At 30.3% G+C, this 20,981-nt stretch overlaps 1 protein-coding gene across 5 annotated transcripts in view; it reads right to left on the bottom strand.

The window, feature by feature from the left end:
* Nucleotides 1-10,689: 10,689 nt before the first annotated feature.
* LOC134711964 (sodium channel protein para-like) overlaps nt 10,690-20,981 on the bottom strand; it is a 97,299-nt gene continuing 87,007 nt past the window's right edge. For all 5 annotated transcript variants that reach the window (XM_063573024.1, XM_063573022.1, XM_063573021.1 and 2 more), the window contains 2 exons: nt 18,340-18,610; nt 10,690-16,907 (listed from right to left, as the gene is read on the bottom strand). In XM_063573024.1, coding sequence (XP_063429094.1) covers nt 15,814-16,907; nt 18,340-18,610 — 1,365 coding nt within the window. In that variant the 3' untranslated portion in view covers nt 10,690-15,813. The remainder of the gene's footprint in view (nt 16,908-18,339; nt 18,611-20,981) is intronic.

Below are 20,981 nucleotides of genomic sequence, written 5' to 3'. Positions count from 1 at the left end.
TTGGTAGTACTGACCCACATCCATTTTAATAGAAAAACCTTAAGATTTGTCTCCCATTTTAAATGATATTTTCATAACTAAAAACTTTATTTATTGACAAAGACCAGTTACCATCACCAGCCATTTTTGCAATAATATATGTTTTATAAACACTGCATACTGCTGTTGACTTCAAGCCATCATGTAAGTTTCAATTTTGATCAAATTGAAAAGACAGATAAATTTCAACTTTTTTTTCTTCTGAAAACATTTTAATGGAAGAAATATTTGCAGGGTGGGGAGTCATCATTTTATGATGTACTTTTTAAAAGAAAATAAAAATGTTTAATGGAAATTCAATTTTTTCAATTCTTTAGAAAATAGATTTGTATTCAACAGTGATTAATTTGTAAATTTCAAAGCTAACTCTTTAGCACATTGCATGTTGTTAATTTCAAGTGACTGCTATTTTTAGATTCCAAGAAGGGAACACATTTTAATTCATGCCATACATGAAGAGGTTATCAAGAAATGCTTTTGCCCTTATCATAACTTTTAAAACAATCAATAGTACTATGATAGAAAGGATCCTGAGGATTTAGTGGAAAGTTGTCTCATGGTTTTTTTTTACTGCTAGTTATGAACTTTATGTATAAATTATTTAAAAGCCTTGAGCTTCCGTTTATTACTATTTTTATTACAAGCTTTAATCTCATTTTCATGTGCAATAGTGTTTTGTTTTTATGAATTTTATTATTGGTTTTGTTTTGTTTGTTATTTGTTAAGGGAATTCTTTACATCCACTGAGTTTTTACGCAATCTCTAGTTATAATATTGAATGCCTTGGTTGAAAAAGTGATATATGGCATTTACTGTGGGCATTACATTTTAGAAGGATAGTTTGTAAAACATCCTTTGGTGCCAAATTTCATACAGATTTTTAATCACTTAATAACATTAAATTAACTTATTTACAAATTGATTTTAATTCAGAAACATCTAAAAACTCTGTATAGCCATTTTATTTCTCATTTCTTTTCTCATTTATCTGTTATTTAACTTATAAGACTCTCCCTTTTTTGGATGGATACAGAAAGTATCCATACCTTATCATAGTCTCTTTTTTTATACCAATAGTATGAAGCAAATAAAATAAACAATCTAGTGCTAAAATTGGTAGACTGCAGTGCAAATTGTAAACTTAGACTGAACAGTATTTTGATATAATCAGTCTATTTTTCTTTTGTTTAAAAGATTTATTGTTATAAAATTGTCTTTTGTCTTGCCTACAATTAAATTTATTGATGAGCAATGTCACTATTTCCCCCTCTTTTTCCTAGATCAATCAATATTTGTTTGGTGTAGCATATGATGTTACAAAGACCAATATGTATCATGGCATGATACAGCACTGTCCTTATTACCTAGTGCATGCTGTGTTGGGCTGATGAGTTTCAAATATATTTCATGCATGACATGGGAACAATTTCGAGTTTTACTTTATAATTTTAATTATTAGACAGCAACCAAAAATACAGGATTATAAAAACAATATGAAATCCAAAATATAATCATAGGATATAGGATAAACAGGCACCAAAGTCAAATATAGTCCTAGGATATATGATAAACAGGCACCAAAGTCAAATATAGTCCTAGGATATAGGATAAACAGGCACCAAAGTCAAATATAGTCCTAGGATATAGGATAAACAGGCACCAAAGTCAAAATATACTTCTAGAATATAGGATAAACAGGCACCATAGTCAGAATATAGTCCTAGGATATAGGATAAATAGGCACCAAAGTCAGAATATAGTCCTAGGATAAAGGATAAACAGGCACCAAAGTCAAATATAGTCCTAGGATATAGGATAAACAGGCACCAAAGTCAAAATATAGTCCTAGGATATAGGATAAATAGGCACCAAAGTCAAAATATAGTCCTAGGATATAGGATAAATAGGCACCAAAGTCAAAATATAGTCCTAGGATATAGGATAAACAGGCACCAAAGTCAAAATATAGTCCTAGAATATAGGATAAACAGGCACCATAGTCAGAATATAGTCCTAGGATATAGGATAAATAGGCACCAAAGTCAGAATATAGTCCTAGGATAAAGGATAAACAGGCACCAAAGTCAAATATAGTCCTAGGATATAGGATAAACAGGCACCAAAGTCAAAATATAGTCCTAGGATATAGGATAAATAGGCACCAAAGTCAAAATATAGTCCTAGGATATAGGATAAATAGGCACCAAAGTCAAAATATAGTCCTAGGATATAGGATAAATAGGCACCAAAGTCAAAATATAGTCCTAGGATATAGGATAAACAGGCACCAAAGTCAAAATATAGTCCTAGGATATGGGATAAACAGGCACCAAAGTCAGAATATAGTCCTAGGATATAGGATAAATAGGCACCAAAGTCAAAATATAGTCCTAGGATATAGGATAAATAGGCAACAAAGTCAGAATATAGTCCTAGGATATGGGATAAATAGGCAACAAAGTCAGAATATAGTCCTAGGATATAGGATAAATAGGCACCAAAGTCAAAATATAGTCCTAGGATATAGGATAAATAGGCAACAAAGTCAGAATATAGTCCTAGGATAAAGAATAAAAAGGCACCAAAGTCAGAATATAGTCCTAGGATATAGAATAAATAGGCACCAAAGTCAAAATACAATATGACTTTGACTTCTTTTAATGTTTTATCTGTGTCCATTATAGTTAACTTCAAATAATCCAATTGTGTAAAAGATTTTTAACATTTTTACATGATATGACTGGAAGAATTGGAGCACCCACTTCCAGAAAATGACATGAACATGGTGTCAAATAAACATTTGAACTTGGACTGAGATTCTGTAAAATCAAATATCTGCTGGCAGACCCAAGTGCAATGTTTTTTGTGCATCAAAACAAAAAATGTATTTTAAGTTATACTGATTATTTGTTAATTTTTTTACCCTTTTACAAGCAATCAAAATGTAATATTTGGAGATGTTTTTTTTCAACTTAATTTATTGCTATAAGTCTAAGATCAATGAATGCTAGAAAATTGACAGTAACACATTTGAAATTTGAATTAGTTATCTAACACAATAATATTTACTTTTGGACTAATCTTATTCATATGTTACATCTGACTTAAAATATATGATTTATTGACAACGATTTTATGTTTATTTTTAATAAGAAACGTTGCTTTATAATTGTTTATTTGAAGTAGCAAAATACATTGAATCTCTTAAATTGAAAGAGACTGAAGTCATCAGAGTTTTGAAAGCCATTATATTTCTGAGGAGATAGAGATATTTTTTTGTAAATAAAATTGAGTTTACTAGATTTGCATTGTTGTAAAATTGTGTGCAGTTTAATACAAACAACTGAAGATTTTGTGCATTTTAATCTTTCTTTGTTTCATAAATATTAATATGCAATTGTATTTATTATCTGTCTCTGTTTAAATAATCTGTTTCATTTAGGATATGTGTTTTGTTTTAATCTGTTAGATTTGAAGATGAATTAGTACTTAGGCTGTTCCATTTAGGCATATTGGATACTGAAGGCTGTTCAATTTAGATAGATTGGATAGTAAAGGCTGTTCCATTTAAATGTATTAAATATTAAAGGCTGTTCCATTTAGACATATGGGATATTGAGCTAAATAGGTGATGCACTTTACATTCTCTCAATAAATTAGTGTTTGTATTGGCATATTTTTCCTGTAAAAGTTATAGGGTAGCAGCTTTAAAAGACCAAATTACTGCTTAGTGTTTAAACATTTTAACAAAATATGGTATCATACATGCCAACTGTCACTGCTTGTGGTGGACTTCCCCATGGAGGCTCTCAAATTGAAATTTTAAAAGAGCAATTTTGTCCACAATTTCAATCAAAACTATTAATGTTTACAATGGCTACAGGCATTTAAAGTATAAAGAGTAAAACAAAATATAATCAAGTACCACTTGAAGGGTTTTGTAGAACTGTAAGAGCCATCTTGCATGTACAACTCCCATTGGCATTTTGAAAAGTTGGCAGGTATGTGGTATTAAAAATTTTGTAAGATGTGATTTGTGAAAAATAACACCAATAAAAATAGTAAAGAGAACCTGACATTTAAGTGACAATGTAAAATACCCCTACTGGTAAATATTATGGTAATGAGAGCACATGCTGTTTTAATGTTGGAATAACTTTTTACTTATTAGTCTTGCCCTTTCGTTTTCCTAACATTGTCTTTAGCACTGTGAGGAAATCATAAAAGTTTACATGCGCTCAAGATGTGTGATATTTTAACAGATATGACACATTAATTATTGAAGAAAACTTCTGATATGTGTACTGATTGTTCTCACTGGGTCTATATATTTATCAAAATTGCTATTCAGTTCATCTGTAGCAGTATTCCCATTAGTGCATTATTTCATGCCAAGTTTTGTATCAAATATTTTGATGTGCCATCTGATTGTGTAAATTTTCAAGACAAGTAATGATATTATCTGTAAGATCTCTTCTCTTGAATTACATTCTATATTTTCTTTTATCTGTTGTGCTCTATGCACAGATTGACATTTAGCAATATATTACATTCTGCTCAAAATGGTGCTACATACTGTGTTGAACTTACAGTGAGGTGTGGGATTAGGATATGTGTTGTAGGTTTCACTGTTATTTTCAGATGAAAAACAATGTTAAAAGATTTTCCTTGGCATTTAGGTTATTTCAAGTTCATATAGGGATTTGGTGTCCTGACTTATACACGATAACTCTTTTTTTAGTTAAGATTTATAAGTGCAAAATTATTCCAAAGTTTTTCCAAATGACATTTTATGTTACTGCATTATTAAGGTATTAACTCCCAACTTGTTAGTAAAACAGTTCTTTATCTGTAGATGAAGTTACAAATGCTTCTATGACTGTTGGAACAGCCTTTATAGATTTTGTCAGTTTGTTTCTAAAACTTTACATTGTTACTTTGAATAGGTTATTGATATTATGTACTTGTGATCATTACAACTTATTATTATGATGCTTTGTATTTGATCTCTCAAATACTAGATATAATATTTTGAAACTATTAGTGATAATGTCTGGTTTGTGTAACTGATATTCTTTGATTTGAAGTTGTTTAAATATAAATTATGTATAACGAATGATTAGGATAGTATTTTCCCATGACTAGTAAGAACAGATAAAGTTCAAAGTTTATAGAATGTTTTACTGTATTTATATGGTATAAAAACAAGTTATGAATAACAAACAACACACTGTTTGCTTAGAAAATCAGTCATTCTTTACAGTTATTGTTTTATTTGTAGTTTCGCACCTGTAGACATCAGTTTGGACAAAAAATATAAAATGTAAGCTACTCTATTTAAATAACTGTAAATGTGTTTTCTGTTTCTATTGGATTTTCAGAGTACAATATATTGATCATTTACAACATCAAATCATAATTTTAAATTGAAGTATTTATTGATGCAAGCTACTTCAATTTGTATAGTCCTTCAAAGTTTCAAATCTAAAGATATTTACAGAAAAGAGTTACATTGATTCATAGCTTTATGGTAATGTGATTGTAATTAGTTGTGTGTTTTAGCTTGTTACATGAAATCCTTGGCTTTCATCTGACATTTTCATTTTTAGGATTTTAAAATAATAAAAAAATGATAACATTAGTTTTGATATCAATTGTTATATTTCACTCGGACAAGTGTTATAGATCTGTTTCCAATATTTGGAAAGATGAATCATATTCCTTGCTTTTATTTGAAAGAATATAGCTAAGATATTTTATGTTATATGTATTTTTTTTAGATACAGATAGTGAATTGCATCTGTAAATGATTTCCTTCTCCTTCTTGAAATCATATTTTTTTGCATGAATTTATACATGCTTCGGAAAGGGCTGCTGGTTTTAGCTTGTCTGTGAATAATCCAAGTAGAGACATGACAAAAGAATGCTTTTTTCAGCAGAAAACACTTATCTTTGTATTAGACCAGTATTTAACTCATGCTGGAATCAATTCTTCTGTCATAGATTTTAAGATAAGATGTGGTGTTATTGCCCGAGTGACAACTACATGTATCCACCAAAGTTCAAATGAAGTTGATTTTGGCAAGTATAAGGAACCATACAGACTTCAACAATGAGAAAAACCATACCGCATAGTCGTTTATAAAAGGCCCGAAATAAAAATATGAAACAATTCAATTAAGAAAACAACGGTCTAATGAAAAACAAAACTATTTACTAAAACATACATAAACTAACTACAATCACTAAACTACAGTCTCCTGACTTTGTACAGGCACATACATAATGTGTCGGGATTAAAAATGTTTGTGAACGCTCAACCCTCTCCAAACCTGGAACAGTGATGTAACAGCACAACGAAAGATCAAACTATACATATTAGATGAAAAGTAAGGGCCTGGGAGTACTCGCAGTTACTGACAACTAGTTCTGGTTTTAGAGTTAGCTTAACCTCTCACTTGAATGACAGTCTCATAATTCTGTCATATTGACATAAATGTGTGAGTAAAATAAGCAGACACATTGGTAAAAAATCAAAATTTTGGATACAACAGTCAACAGTATGTTGTAATCTTCATCACGATTATATAAAAACAATCAATTATGCCAACAAAGAAAAACAAAATGGCATAAAGACACTCTATGAACACAACAAATTGGTGTTAATTACTTGGAAATAGGTTTCGTTGAGAACTTGGCAGATCCAGCAATATAACATATTTTGTAAAGATACAATAATATGTAGTTTAGGTATCCAATACAACGAAGGAAGGTCCATTCTGACTTTTTGGTTGAAATTCCAAGGAACATAGAACAGAGCTATATTATCCATGATTTTCTACAGGGTAGTACATGTTGAGTTTCCAAAACAATACTCAAATAAAGGCACCGTAGTACACTGATGTACAAAAGTCCTAAATTGATTGAAAGAAGACAAATCCGGGTTACATAATAAAACCGAGGGAAACACATCAACTATAACAGGAAAAATAACGAAACAACAAAAACAAACGCCAATACAGCGTACAAAAAAAACAAATTATTAGATAACAACTGCCATATTCCTGAATTGATACAGGACATTTTAAGAGAAAATGGTTATTTATGAAGCAGTTTTTATAATGTGATATACACTTCTGCGGGGACAATAAAATATTTGTACTAGAGTAGGTGTTTTGCAACATTTAAGTTATCAACAACCTACTACTTCTCTATTCAGTAGAATGATGTTAAATACTTTTAAAATGCGCTGCAGATATTCCTTATTCATCATCCCTTTTCATAGTATTGAGCTCACCAATTTGCCTTTTAATAACTTCTGTCTCTGTTATTTTTGTGCCTCTATGGTACCAGGTTGTTCCTATAGTTGCTGACTGGTATTTTCAAAGTTTAAGATAGCTTTTGTCATATAAATTCTACTTGAAACACATGCTGCAAAACATCGTAAACATAATCAACTGATTTGTAGAGGTTTGTTCGATGCTGCGATTCCTGTTTATAAGTCTGTGAAAATAACTCGATTTATCCATTATCTGTTGATAAAGATTTTGCCGTCTAATAGCTAGTTCGTTTCTCAATTTACTCCGCAGTTTCGTTCTTTGATTTACGTTATGTTGCTACAGGATGTTAACCAAAATTTTACTATTGTTATAGATATGTCTGCATTATGTTATCAGTATTTTGGCTACCGGTGTTACTTTTAATTTTGGCTACTAGTGTTATTTTTGTCGAGCCTTCGACTTTAGTCGAAAAAGCGAGACTAAGCGATCCTACATTCCATCGTCGGCGTCGTCGTCGGCGGCGTCCACAAATATTCACTCTGTGGTTCAAGTTTTTAAAATTTTAATAACTTTCTTAAACTATTCTGGGTTTGTACCAAAATTGGACAGAAGCTTATTTATGATCATAAGATAGTATCCAGAAGTAAATTTTGAAGAAAAAAATAATCTACTTTTTCGGATTTTTACTTTTAAATGGACTTACATTTTCTTTCAGTTAACCTTACATACGTGTATTAAAAGTCTACAGTTAAAGTTTTTAAATCATTTATTAGATTCATAAACTATGCTGGATTATTACCAAACTTGGACAGTAGCTTCTTACAATCAAAAGATTGTATCAAAAGGAATATTTTTATTGATCTTTTTCCTCATTTTTGTTGCGCCTGCGATTTACATCAAAAGTAGGCGAGACACTGGGTTCCGCGGAACCCTAAGACATTTTTGATTTTGGCTACTAGTGTTACTTTTGATTTTGGACCCTTTAGTTGTAAGAGTTTGGTAAATTCAGTTTGTGCTTGCGTCAATCTGGTTATTTAAGCTATTTGCTACTGCTTTTTTTTTAATTTGAGCTGTTGTCCCAGGTAAAGCGGGAAAAAGGGGAAAGTGCTTTAAACATGTTTAATTCTGCCACATTTTATTTTGTTCCTTCCCAAAGTCACACGACTCTAATTCAGTGGTTTTTACATGCAATATTTGTCGTTTTTTTTTTATTGAAACTTATGCAGAGTATAAGTGTTGTTTATTCAGATGGAATGGTTTCTTCAATGAAATGGGACAGTTGATTCCATTGTAAGATCAAAGGTCGTGCCTTATTTGGTCAGTCTGATATCAGGGATTTGGTTCTCATGTTACAATTGCAGGCTGCCAGCTTTTCACTTTTGATTTGGCTGTTGAATACAAAGGACGTTTACTCTAAAGGAATAAGTTTTCAATTTCACCCACCATCCCCAATCTACCACCTTCAATATTTCACTGAATGTGGGAACAGTTCTCAGCAACCCAGTGGTGTTTTATTAATAAATGACCATTACGAAATTCACCACTGGTTAATTTCTCTTCTTATCCCCAAGCAATAAACTATTTTTCATCTCTCCACCGTTAATTCAAACCCTTTTTGTAGCACCCTGCTACGAGACGAAGCATCGCTTCATCCCCTTTTTAGAACCCTGCGTTCCAGTTGATTGGCGGAGTGTCCATGTCCGCTGGGGCTTGGCTACCCACTATACAAGTGTCGTCGACAGGACATGGAGCAAAGTTTTCCCAGCTGAGATACTTACTCCCAAAGGGCAAACTTATATTATAATAAAAGTGAAACTTTAACAAGCCTTTGTTATCAACAGCCTTATCAATTTGTCGAAGTAATTGCGTTATGTTTAGTCATTTGGCTGGTTCTGGTTTTTATATGGTCAGTAATTGGGGTTCTTCATCTTAAGGACTAGCCGAGAGACTAGCATTTGGTCCAATGTTGTATATACATGTACATGTTTATGATGAGTATGATTTGCCACCAGCTGTTCCAGGGTTAAAGGGCAACACACAAGGAAACTATCTTATAAAGGATCCTCAAACTTAAGGTAATCATAAGGCACATCAGTAATTAGGATCACATATAATGTGTAAGGGGCGTCACTTGGCATTCGTCGTCCCCTATATGTGCTAACATGTCATGTAAGTCTGAAGTCATCACTAGGCATCCGTCTATCAATATTACTTAAGATGTCATTTTCATCAAGGACAACCGAATAAACTATTAGTTTAGCTTTAATGACATCACATGCATATTCTTTAAATTTTCTTGATGAATATTAGTTTTACTGTTTAGTATGTTTTTGGTGATATCCATTTGACGGAACTCTGTACTTATACATCCCGTCATGTGTTATTGTTCTATGATACTTTTTGCATTCTTTTCTAATTTTTACTTATGTGCTTTTTCTATGACTTTTGAATTTCTTTAATCTATATGACGTGGCTCTGTACTTATGCATCCCGTCACTGTGCTATTGTTCTATGATACTTTTTGTACTCTTGTCTTTCATTTTTCCTAATGTGCTGTGTCTATATGCCTTTTTGTTTTTCTTTGATACATATGACATGGCTCTGTACTTATAAATCCCGTTATTGTGCTATTGTAAATTTTTGTATTCTTGTTTTTTTTTTTTTTTTTTTTTTATTAATGTGCTTTTGTCTATATGCCTTTTTGTGCTTCTTTGTTACATATTTGTTTGTTATAGTGATTAAGATTATAACAAAAATGTTGACAACTGTATTCCTATTTTTGACATTTATACCTATTATGTCTGGGTTTTTTCACACATCGTTGTCAATATAATGGAATTTGATGCAACTGTCATACAAGTGAAAGGTTTAGTTAGCTATTATACTAGGATGAACCAACCATTTTCTACATAAGAAAATGCCTGTATCAAGTCGATATATGAGTTGTAATCCATCCGTTTGATGTGTTATAGCTTTTGATTTTGCCATTTGAATATGAACTCTCCGGTTCGAAATTGCCAGAGTTCAGTTTTACTTTTTTATCGTTCAAACTGGTTCCCAATTTATCATTTCTCAATGTTGAACACCGCACGGCCTGTTTTGAATGTCTTTTTTTAAAGTTCGAGTTCTCTTTATATGTTTATTATAATCGTGTTTTTGATGTTCCACTCATTGTTAAAATTGCATCTTTAACTTCAAAAGACGATAAGTACTGTCTCTTTTTTTTAAATGAACGATATATATAATTTTCTAGTCCGACGACAGTTTTGTTGTCTCTTTAACACACTTCTTGTTTTCATTCTCAATCTATTGACGACATAGCTCAGGAACTCTATTAACATCATGTATCTTTAGTAGTAAGTATATCATGTTGGTTAAAATCATTTTTATTGTGTAATAAATTTATTTACAGAAGAAATGAACAATGTGAAAATGACAAAAGCATAAATGACAATTTGACAAATTGTTTAAATGTGCATAAAATTCCACATCTTTTCATCACATTGAAAGCTTCAATCTTTCCATACCATTTTTGAGCATTTATTATTAATTATATATATAAAAAAGAAGAATGTCAGATACTTGTACACATACAAAATGCATTGGTGTAGATAAGAAAGCATGTCACAATGACAACACGTTATTGGTTTATTTTAACATATTTTCACAATGATTTATACATTAGAGGCCAGTTGAAAGTTCTTATCTGTAATTCTTGTTAAATACAATGAACACAAATTTTACTTCTTTTCTAATGAAAAATATACATGTAAATTCATATTTAATATTTCATAAAAAGTTTGGTACATATTTATCCTCATAGAAATAACCGTTATTCTCGTTAATTTTGAATAAAGCTAAGTGGGCCAAAGATAAAAATATCATTATTACCAAAACGATTTCGAAATAAGTAGTTTCAACTGGCCCATAAACAATATTTTCATAAGTGACGATTATATATAATAAAAATAGAAAAAATGTGCATTGGATGAAAAACCACAGTTCAACACGTACAAATACAAGAAATTTAATTTCTCTGCAACATTTAACATAGGTTACATAATAAAGTTTATGGCAAATGGTGTTTCATTGGGAATATTAGAATTGTATTATTTGTAAAGTTGTAACACATATGTAATATTGTTATTCATTAGCATTTGTCATATTTTACAATGACAATTGATGGTTGGAGTATGGAGATTGTTGATACAATGCAAAATACTAATAGCAACAACTCTTTGCAGTTAAGTCTATTATGAAAAAAAAATTCAATTAAACGTATCTGTATTTGAAATGCTTAAGGTTTTATCTTGGTGGTATGAATATTTCAAGATTTTAACAGTTATATATATCATATATATTTCCCTTTTGCATAGGAACTTTTCAGTAATATTTTTGGTCATGTTAACATGTACATGCATCGCTTTTTTGCTTCGTACATAACTTTTTATTGGGTAAACCGGTTCTACCATTTATTCGTCCATTTTCAGACATACAAGTTCTCACATTCATAAAAAGTGCTAATAATACTATATAATCTACTGTGCTTATTGAGCAGTATTTTCATTAGTATTTACAAAGTAAAATGAAAATTTGCATATACGATAGTCGCCCTTTAATGGATATTTTTTCAAAATGTATTCGGATTTCGATAAAAACATTATGTAACCTTATCAAAATATTTGTTTGAACTTTTGCCTCGTTTTAATACACCCATAAGTCTATATTTTATTTTTGCTGGACTATTAATCTTGCGCTTCTCGCAACCTTTTCATGAAATATGTATGAAGGCGGTTGTTAAATAAAGCTTGTCCAACAATTGAGGAAATATCACACCAACTTGTAGGGGCTATATTTATAACACATTTAAAAGAATTATTGGGCAAAAAAAAAATAAATACATATATTCATACAGTTTACACAAGTTTATATGGTTAAAAGACTGTGATGCCATACCTTATAATAAATCAAAAGCTCAATTTTTGTAGCAAAGCGAAAGAAATAACACGGTTCAATTCAGTTAAAATAATAATAAAAAACAACATGGTAGACGAAACCACAGACAGTGTGCTAGAAAAGTGGCAATTGACCCCCAGTGACACATGTGGAAGTTTTGTCCAATTTTCACTTTTCACTCCCAATTTTTAACATTCTATCTACAAAATCCTCAAATGTCATAAATTCCAACGAAATTATATAATCAGAGCTCTATTTGTAGACCTTTTTTTCCTACTCTTTCATTATAATTTTTAACAACAAAGATGTTTCTCTGCTGGTTCAAAACGTAATTAAAAAAAATTAGGCATCATCGTATCAATAAATTTCACTAACAATATCTATAAATGATACACAAAATGACAGGAACATTCAAAAGTGGAATTCTCTAAAATAAAAGGATAAGAACAAATTGTATTATAGCGCTTACCCCAAAAGTTGTGGTTAAATAAATATATAACAAATTATCACAGTTAGAAAATAACAACTGAAGAAAATCACATTCTTTCGTAACACATCTTTGAAAATTATATAATATATTATGACTGTTTAATAACAAGAAGAACTCCAAAATTCAATTCAAATACATTTTAAATGATAGAAACAACTTATTAATTCAAGACTTACAAGTCATAAAAATACGAACAAACCAAATCCTACTGAATCTTGATAGAAAACATTAAGCCTTCAAATTTTGTTTAAGCATTGGATTAGAATTTTTAATTCATGGTCTAACAGAGAAAATACAAACATTCAAAATCAAAATGTGGAAATTATTTACATTGGAAGATCAGAGTAAAATAAAACTGGCAAATTATGGCAAGCACTAAGGTTAAATTCTAAATGAAAGTGAGGTTTGTAACGAAAATCTGCTGTTTAAAATAATGAATTTAGTGTTCTGTTTGGTTTCTTGTTATGTACTGGCTTTATTATCTATCGAATCGATGTACACTTTTATATTATCATTATTAATATAAACTTGTATGTTATCATTTAGTCATTGCATAAATACGAAGAAATCGTTTTTCTTTAAATTTGTATTTTCATTTCTAGAAATCGTGACACGTGAAATTCTAAACACCTAATCTATCGATAATACTATTACTTACGACATAATTTGGTAAACATGCCTCTTTATTAATTTTTTTTAAAAACTAAATTAATACCATAAATCATGGACGGAAAATAGAAAGAAACATTTTTGTTTTATAGATTTTTAATATAGATATATAGATATATAAATATTAAAAGTTAAGAATTAAAAATAAGAAACATTTTATGAGTACATAAGTACAATTCATTTAAATATTAATTTTGTACGAGTATCACGAACTTGCAGTTCACATTGGACAAATTTTCTTGCAAGCGCATCCAATAATTTCTAAACAGACGATCGGAATAGATAAATATTTTTGCAATTAATCTACAACGCTGTTTGGCTGATGAGTCTTATGTAGACGAAACGCGCGTCTGGCGTATAAAATTATAATCCTGGTACTTTTGATAACTATTTGGTACATTTTTACTAAAAACAAAATTTCAGACTGACAATTATTTATATTTCAGGTTAAAGGTACGTAAACGGGCGATTACATATTTAACAAAACCTCAATTTCCACAATATTGGAGACGAAATGGGCGTAAGTAAAACAAATCAAACATCTGGTATTGTTGATGAGTATTTTATAGACATATTCTGAACAAGAAATCAATATTGAATTGATATAGTGTAATTTGAAACCATTTTGTAAGTATTTTTATTGAACCAATATAATCATTTTGAAGAAGAAAAAAAAAGGTTTTTGTTAGTCCCTTCTCATTGTAACTATCGGCGTATCATGTTACTTTGATTTTTTAAGACGTTAGTAGTTGAAACATAATTTGAGCATCTGTACCTGAGCATTTTTGTCACCTACTGTTAATATTAATATCATTGTTATGTACAACCTTAACACTTGCAAGAAAATTCATACAAAAAAGCAGTCACGGTTAAACGATATCTTGTCAAGTTGAGAGATTGGCATACAGCACGTACTTTTAACGATGGCTTCGAAAGAATTCTGACCGTTTCAAGCTGAATGGTTTTATTTTCAAAACGGCGAACAATATAAAAAAAAAATTGAAAAAACGACAATATTCATTTATATATTGATTTCAGTCAAACAACAATTCCATTAGTTATGAAATAATATAAGCTAAAAAAATCCTTATCTAATGTAACAAGAAAAAGTATCTATTTGCTAAAAAACTAACATTTTATAACATAAGACACATCTAAGTAAGAATTATTTGAAACATGACATACATTCGATGAATATTGAAACGTCAATAAGCATTTAAGGTGGTACCTAACACTACAGGGAGATAACTCTGTAAAATCAGCAGAACGTTTTAATGACGTTGTGTTTTTAAGGGAATATTAAGCTTCTCAATGACCAAAATAAGTTTTTGTCAAACTACTATATAACCAGTGTAATTTTTCTGATTAAACGGTTGGTTCAAATTTTTTGAAATTTTTATATTTTTGTCAAAAGGTCAAAGTAAATTCTTCGTCAAAATTTTAAGAAAATTAAACGAGCCAAATTAATTTTAGTTCAAGTGTTAGGTACCACCTTAAGTTGCAACTAATGTTACTATAGAATTTCACAGAACTGGTTTCTATAAACAAACAAAAAAAATTGAAGGTCACAAATCAAACTCCGCTTATTGCTCAAAGCTTTTAAAAGTGAAATACAAAAAGAAGTCATGTTATTAAAAATATGCATTTTCCCAGATAATGAAAATTAATTTGGGACTCCACAATTCTGCGGATTTCTTAGTTAAATCGCTTCACAAATAAAACAAGCTTATTTCTATGTCGTTTGGTCTCAGATGTAGAGTTGTCTATGTTTATATTTTATTATCTTAATTCAAAAAGTTTTGGAGTAAATGTATGATATAGAGGTTTCGCTCTCTCTGTATTTCTAAATCAATAAAAAGATATCAGTTCCAATTAACAAAGCAGTAAAATTATTTATTGGCTGCACTGTATATAGTATTTTCACTTTTTTTTATATCACCACGAACAACATGTATTTTTTGTTAGAATACATCTGTTATTTTTATAAATAGGATTTTAAGGGAAATGGGACTTGTATATATGTTGACTTACTTTTGGTGCAGTAACAGAAATCAGTTCTGAGAATGTTAAGATTTAACGTTATTTAGTTGCAAATAAGAGATAATATTTGAAAAAAAATTATGTACATAATAATTAATAAATTGCATCCCAGTACCAGGCTAATGGAAAGACGTTCAGTGTATGAGTATAATTTATGCCAATTAATTGCTCTGACAATCATTTCACGTATTTTGGTAAATTATCTATCTACACTGCATAAAACACAATCACCGCATGACGAAAAAGAATTCCAGCATTCCTGTTATATTTCATATTGACACAAGTTTGAATTATAACTGTACAAGTTAACGGGCTTGTAAAAAAGGAATACATTTCTGATCACGCAACTACATCACTGTCAGGTCCTAATTCTACTGTTCTGTTTTCTGATGGTGATATAACTATTTCTATATCATTTTCTGCTTGTTCATCCTTTTGTTCTTCCTGAGAAACATTTTGAGTCGCCTCGTTGTAGGATGGTGGTGGAGGCGGTAAATCCCCTCTTACGTGTTGATATTTCCGCCATCTTCTTTGAATGACCCTTGCTGCATAATTCATTACTTGTCTTTTCATGGTTGAACTGGCAACATTATATTCCACTTTAGCTTTATCTTGTTGCAACGGATTAACTCCCATGTCTGTATTATCTAAGTTTTCCGAACCTAAGAAGTTTTTAGTCAATGCGTCTAATATATCTCTACAATACATTTTATCATCATCACAAATTGGAATATCAAGTTTAACTAACATGAAATGGTTTGGTTTAGGAAGTCGTAGAGGTTCCTCCAAATAGTCAACGAAATCCGATAATTTATCCAAATCAATAAATTGAGTTGCATTCGGATCATAATGCTCCCATTTTTCATAATACATATCAAAATCGTCAGGTGTTAATCCGTGTTGTACGTCCTCAGTTGCCTGACTAAAGTTTTCCAATATGACGGCAATATACATGTTAACAACCACTAAAAAGCTAATAATTAGATAAGATACTAAATAAGCAACAGCAATACCGTAAGAACCACAGTTTGGTGGGTCAGCATTAGGATTACAATCATCAGTTTTATTCCCTACATTTTCATTTATTAAACCTGCTAGGGTATCGCTCCATCCTGCAGATGTACACATTTGAAAAAGCATAATGATACTACGCCCGAATGTTTCAAAGTTAAATGTATCATCTAGGCCTGCAGTATGTTTTACATTCATAAAAAAGCTCATTCCAAACGTTGCATAAATAAACATCACTAAAAATAGCAATAAGCCGATATTGAAAAGTGCAGGTAAAGAAACGGCTAATGAAAACAATAATGTTCGAATACCCTTGGCAGATTTAACTAATCGTAAAACTCTACCAACGCGGAAGACTCTTACTACACGAAGTAAAGTCGGTGGTACAAGTAAAGCCTCCATAGCATCCTTGATTGCAACACCTATTAAAAAAGAGTAATTATAAGATTCAACAAGTATATACAATATATTTACTGCAAAAAGAAAAGTTTATTCACATAATAATTTTATTTTCCCAGGATTTATTTCATACCAGGGATACCTTTAACTTTATTAATATTCTCAGTTTCGATGTTCCCTGTTCACTCTGGGGTATTTTATACGTGTTAAGAAAGCTCTAAAGTGCATGTTTTATAGATTGTTTTGGCAAATTAAAAGTACATGTATATCAGATTTTGTTTTTCAAATACAAGTTCATTTATCTTAGTTAAAGTTGTTTTTCAATTCAAACTTTTAAAAAAGAAAACTAGCAGCAACTATATTACCATGCAAATGAATCTTGCAGTATTTTTGCGGCAGCCATATTTATGCAAATACGATTGCAACCTTGCTGCTAACTTATCAATACCATTTTTGTGTGCTGATGCTTGTCTTCAGGAAGTTGCAGGAACTGCACACATATCAATGTCATGTCCGTATACACATTAAATTTATCGCTTTCAAATTACACATTAAAATTATTTTGAAAAAACTATACAAGCATTGAAAAAATACTTGCAAACTTGTCTTATGATTTAGTGTATATATTTAAAGAAATAATATAAACGAGTCTAAATTGAAAACTACGTTCAAACCTATGATTGCGAAATAATACATACATGAACTTGATGTTTGAAAGGGAGTCATACCTTCCGTCATTGTATAAATGTGCTTTGTTTTTTTCTTTGTATTTTTATCTTTCAATTTTTATTATGCGGTTTGTTTATAGAGTGTCTGTATGCCATTTTTTTGTAACTTTTGTTCCTTTTTGTAGTGATTAAGATTATAACATACTGTTGACTGCTGTACCTAAACTGTTGTCATTTTCACTGATTTGTCTTTGATTGCTCATACATTGTTGTCAATGTAATTGAATTATAAAAGACTATCATACAAGTGATCGGTTTAGCTAGCTATATACCAAGGTGTTCTCCATATATCTGTACATAAGGAAATGTCTGTTGTTTTTTTATTCGTTCGATGTGTTTGGACTTTTTGGATTTTGCCATTTGATTAGGGACTATTCGTTTTGAATTTTCCTTGGAGTGTTTTTTTTTCTTTTTATCTTTTGATAGTATATTCAAACTGAATGAATTAAATATACAAACACACATTAAATAGCTTCTGAATTTAGGTGTCTTAATTCTAGAAAACAAAACAACAGTAAATACATAGGCTGATGTCAAGCAATGAATCATTTGATAATCCGGGTACCTTTGCTAACTACTATCATACGTCCGTAAAACCGTAAAGTGAAAGAAGCAGTGGATATGATGTAAATGAAAATGCTGTTGTCTGCTCTATGGTCGGGTTGTTGTCTCTTTGGTACATTCCCCGTTTCCATTCTCAATTTTTTTTTTTTTTTAAAGTACTCACCTAATATGGATAAAACAACTACAACAAAATCAAACACATTCCAAGGAACCTTGAAGTAAAACCAGCGAAGAGCTAAAAGTTTGAGCACACATTCTACGGTAAACACGATGATGAATGACATATTTATATATTGTAAAACGGTCGAAAACGTTTCAGTCATGTTGTGATGTTCTAGTGTCATTGTAAGCATGTTTAACATAATCACAATCATGATTCCAATATCAAACGCTTGATTAGTAACCAAATCATACATCTTTCCCAGTGGCCAAAACTGAAAAATGTATAAAAAATATGAATGAAGAGACAGATATGCACATGGTAGCAATGATATTCTTATTGAAAATTGAGTTGAGTATTTGTATCAAATAAATATTATGCACCTTGTATCGGTATTGGAATTGGTTGAATGTATGTACTATAATAAACCGATGAAGCATCTGCAACAATCTGATAAAATAATAATTTACTGTACTGATACATTATTTGTATTCGGTAATATATTATTTATATCCGGTGAGGGATTTTGAATTTTCTAGAGTTATAACTTGCATTTTTTTATTTGTGTTGTATTGCTTACTCATTAGCGCATATACTCCTATTTTCAGTATGATACAAAATACTTAAAAGAGTTAATGGTTATTTGATTTGACTGACTAACCTTTGTTAGAACAAACAGCACTAAGTAAATATATTCCTGTTCAAATGGTCATATTTTGTCTAAAAAATGGACGAATTACTAAGATTGACATTATTATTGTTTTATTTGTTTCTTCGTAGACTACGTTTATCTGTTCTTTAATGTATGCTGTTTATCATTTATGTATTCTCTCGCACCTTTTCTTGTGATGCAACTATTTATTGTTGAAATGAGTGCATGATTCAACGTTCTGTTTTGATGTATCATACAACAAAGTCGAAATGATATTTCAATGTTACTATAAGATTCGAATGATAATAATATTGATACACACAGAATCATGAGTAATATAATATACCATATTAATGAAATACAAATAACGTGAGACACAACATATAAATAATAGTTGGAAAAGGCTATACAGTCAAACCTGCTAAAGAGACCACCTATATTAAGCCAAAAATTGTGTTAAAAGCCCACCAACTTCAGATCCCTCTTTAGTACATTTCATATAAATTAAATCTGTATTGAAATACCACCCATCTTAAAAGACCACTTTTACCCTCTCCCGTAAGTGGTCCTTTAAAACAGGGTTGACTGTATAACAAAACGTTTAAAGTGAAATTTATTTTTATGTATAAACTGTAAAAAAATATATAAGAGAAATTTGTAAACATGCAACATACAACACAAAAGTGTATATTAGTACAAATGATATATAACTTGCATTTGTGATATACTAACAAGTATTTAACAAACAGTAATGAAGTATCATGATCAAATGAAATACTTTATATATAATGTATGATGGCATTAAACCTCATTTCACTTTAACCCGACAACAAAAGTATTTAACTTTTATATCTTATAAGTTTGTTGTGTCCCACTTAAGGAAAAAAATATGAAATTACAATCACCACAAAGCATGCTCCATAGAATAATTGTCGTAAAATGTTCAAAGCTAAATAGTTTTATTATTTTATAGAAAAACATTTAAAGCAATAAGTCGTGTAAACGATCTAACCACCTAGCCTGCCTGGTTTTATCACACAAATGTCAGTATTATTTTGTCTTTAAACTAAACGAACATTTGAAGAAATGTAATTATACGTAATACATCATTGTCAACAATCCACCAGTATGGTGCTTATCAGTTTATATTTATATTTTCTTTTATTGTCAAACGGTTGGTTCAATTTTTTATTTTTTTATATTTTTTTGTCAAAGGGTCAATTTAAATACTTTGTCAAAATTTTATGAAAATTAAACGAGCGCAATTAATTTTAGTGAAGGTGTTGGGTACCACACTAATTCAAATTTATTTTTCCCCCTATAACTAATGATACTTATAAATATTCCATAAGATATCACAGTTGGCCGGAACCCTTATTTGAAAGTTACCATAACGAAAGTACTTTTATTTTTTAGTCATGTTTAAACGACATAATGTTTCAAATTGTGCTTCTAAATATCAACATTAACTACGTTAAATCTTAGAGGAGGTTCCTCAACTGTTTCCGCATATTTATAAACACAACACACATCATATTTTGAAATAAGGGAAGGTAAAACATAATGTACATGTATATCAACAAATACAATATCAGTTGAATGTAGCATTGATATTTGCAGCTTGCATTTCAAATGCCAATGGCTTATTCCTTTTCGAAGATATTATAAAGTTCTTGTTAGGTACGGTAAATGCTAAGATTTTTGAATGAAAAGCAAACATGGGTATAAATGCACAAAATATCAGAGGTCATAAAAATGTTAAGATTCATTCAGTTGTTTAGAGTTTGGTATGGCTTCTGTTTTTACAATTTAATATCAATTATATACTTTTTTACCACTTGAAATAAAGTTGAAAAATATTTCAAAAGCTTTGAACATGTACGACAAAAATTCTTCTGAGAGTGAAGAATATCAAATTTATATGGATGGATAGCAGGCAACGTCCAGATACTAAACTATCCGAGATCTGCACCAACTGGAAACTAAGCTAAAG

The sequence above is a fragment of the Mytilus trossulus genome, chromosome 3 (assembly GCF_036588685.1).
Source record: "Mytilus trossulus isolate FHL-02 chromosome 3, PNRI_Mtr1.1.1.hap1, whole genome shotgun sequence".
Classification (NCBI taxonomy): domain Eukaryota; kingdom Metazoa; phylum Mollusca; class Bivalvia; order Mytilida; family Mytilidae; genus Mytilus; species Mytilus trossulus.
The sequence above is the reverse complement of the archived record's forward strand: the minus strand, read 5'-3'. Positions and strand labels throughout refer to the sequence as shown.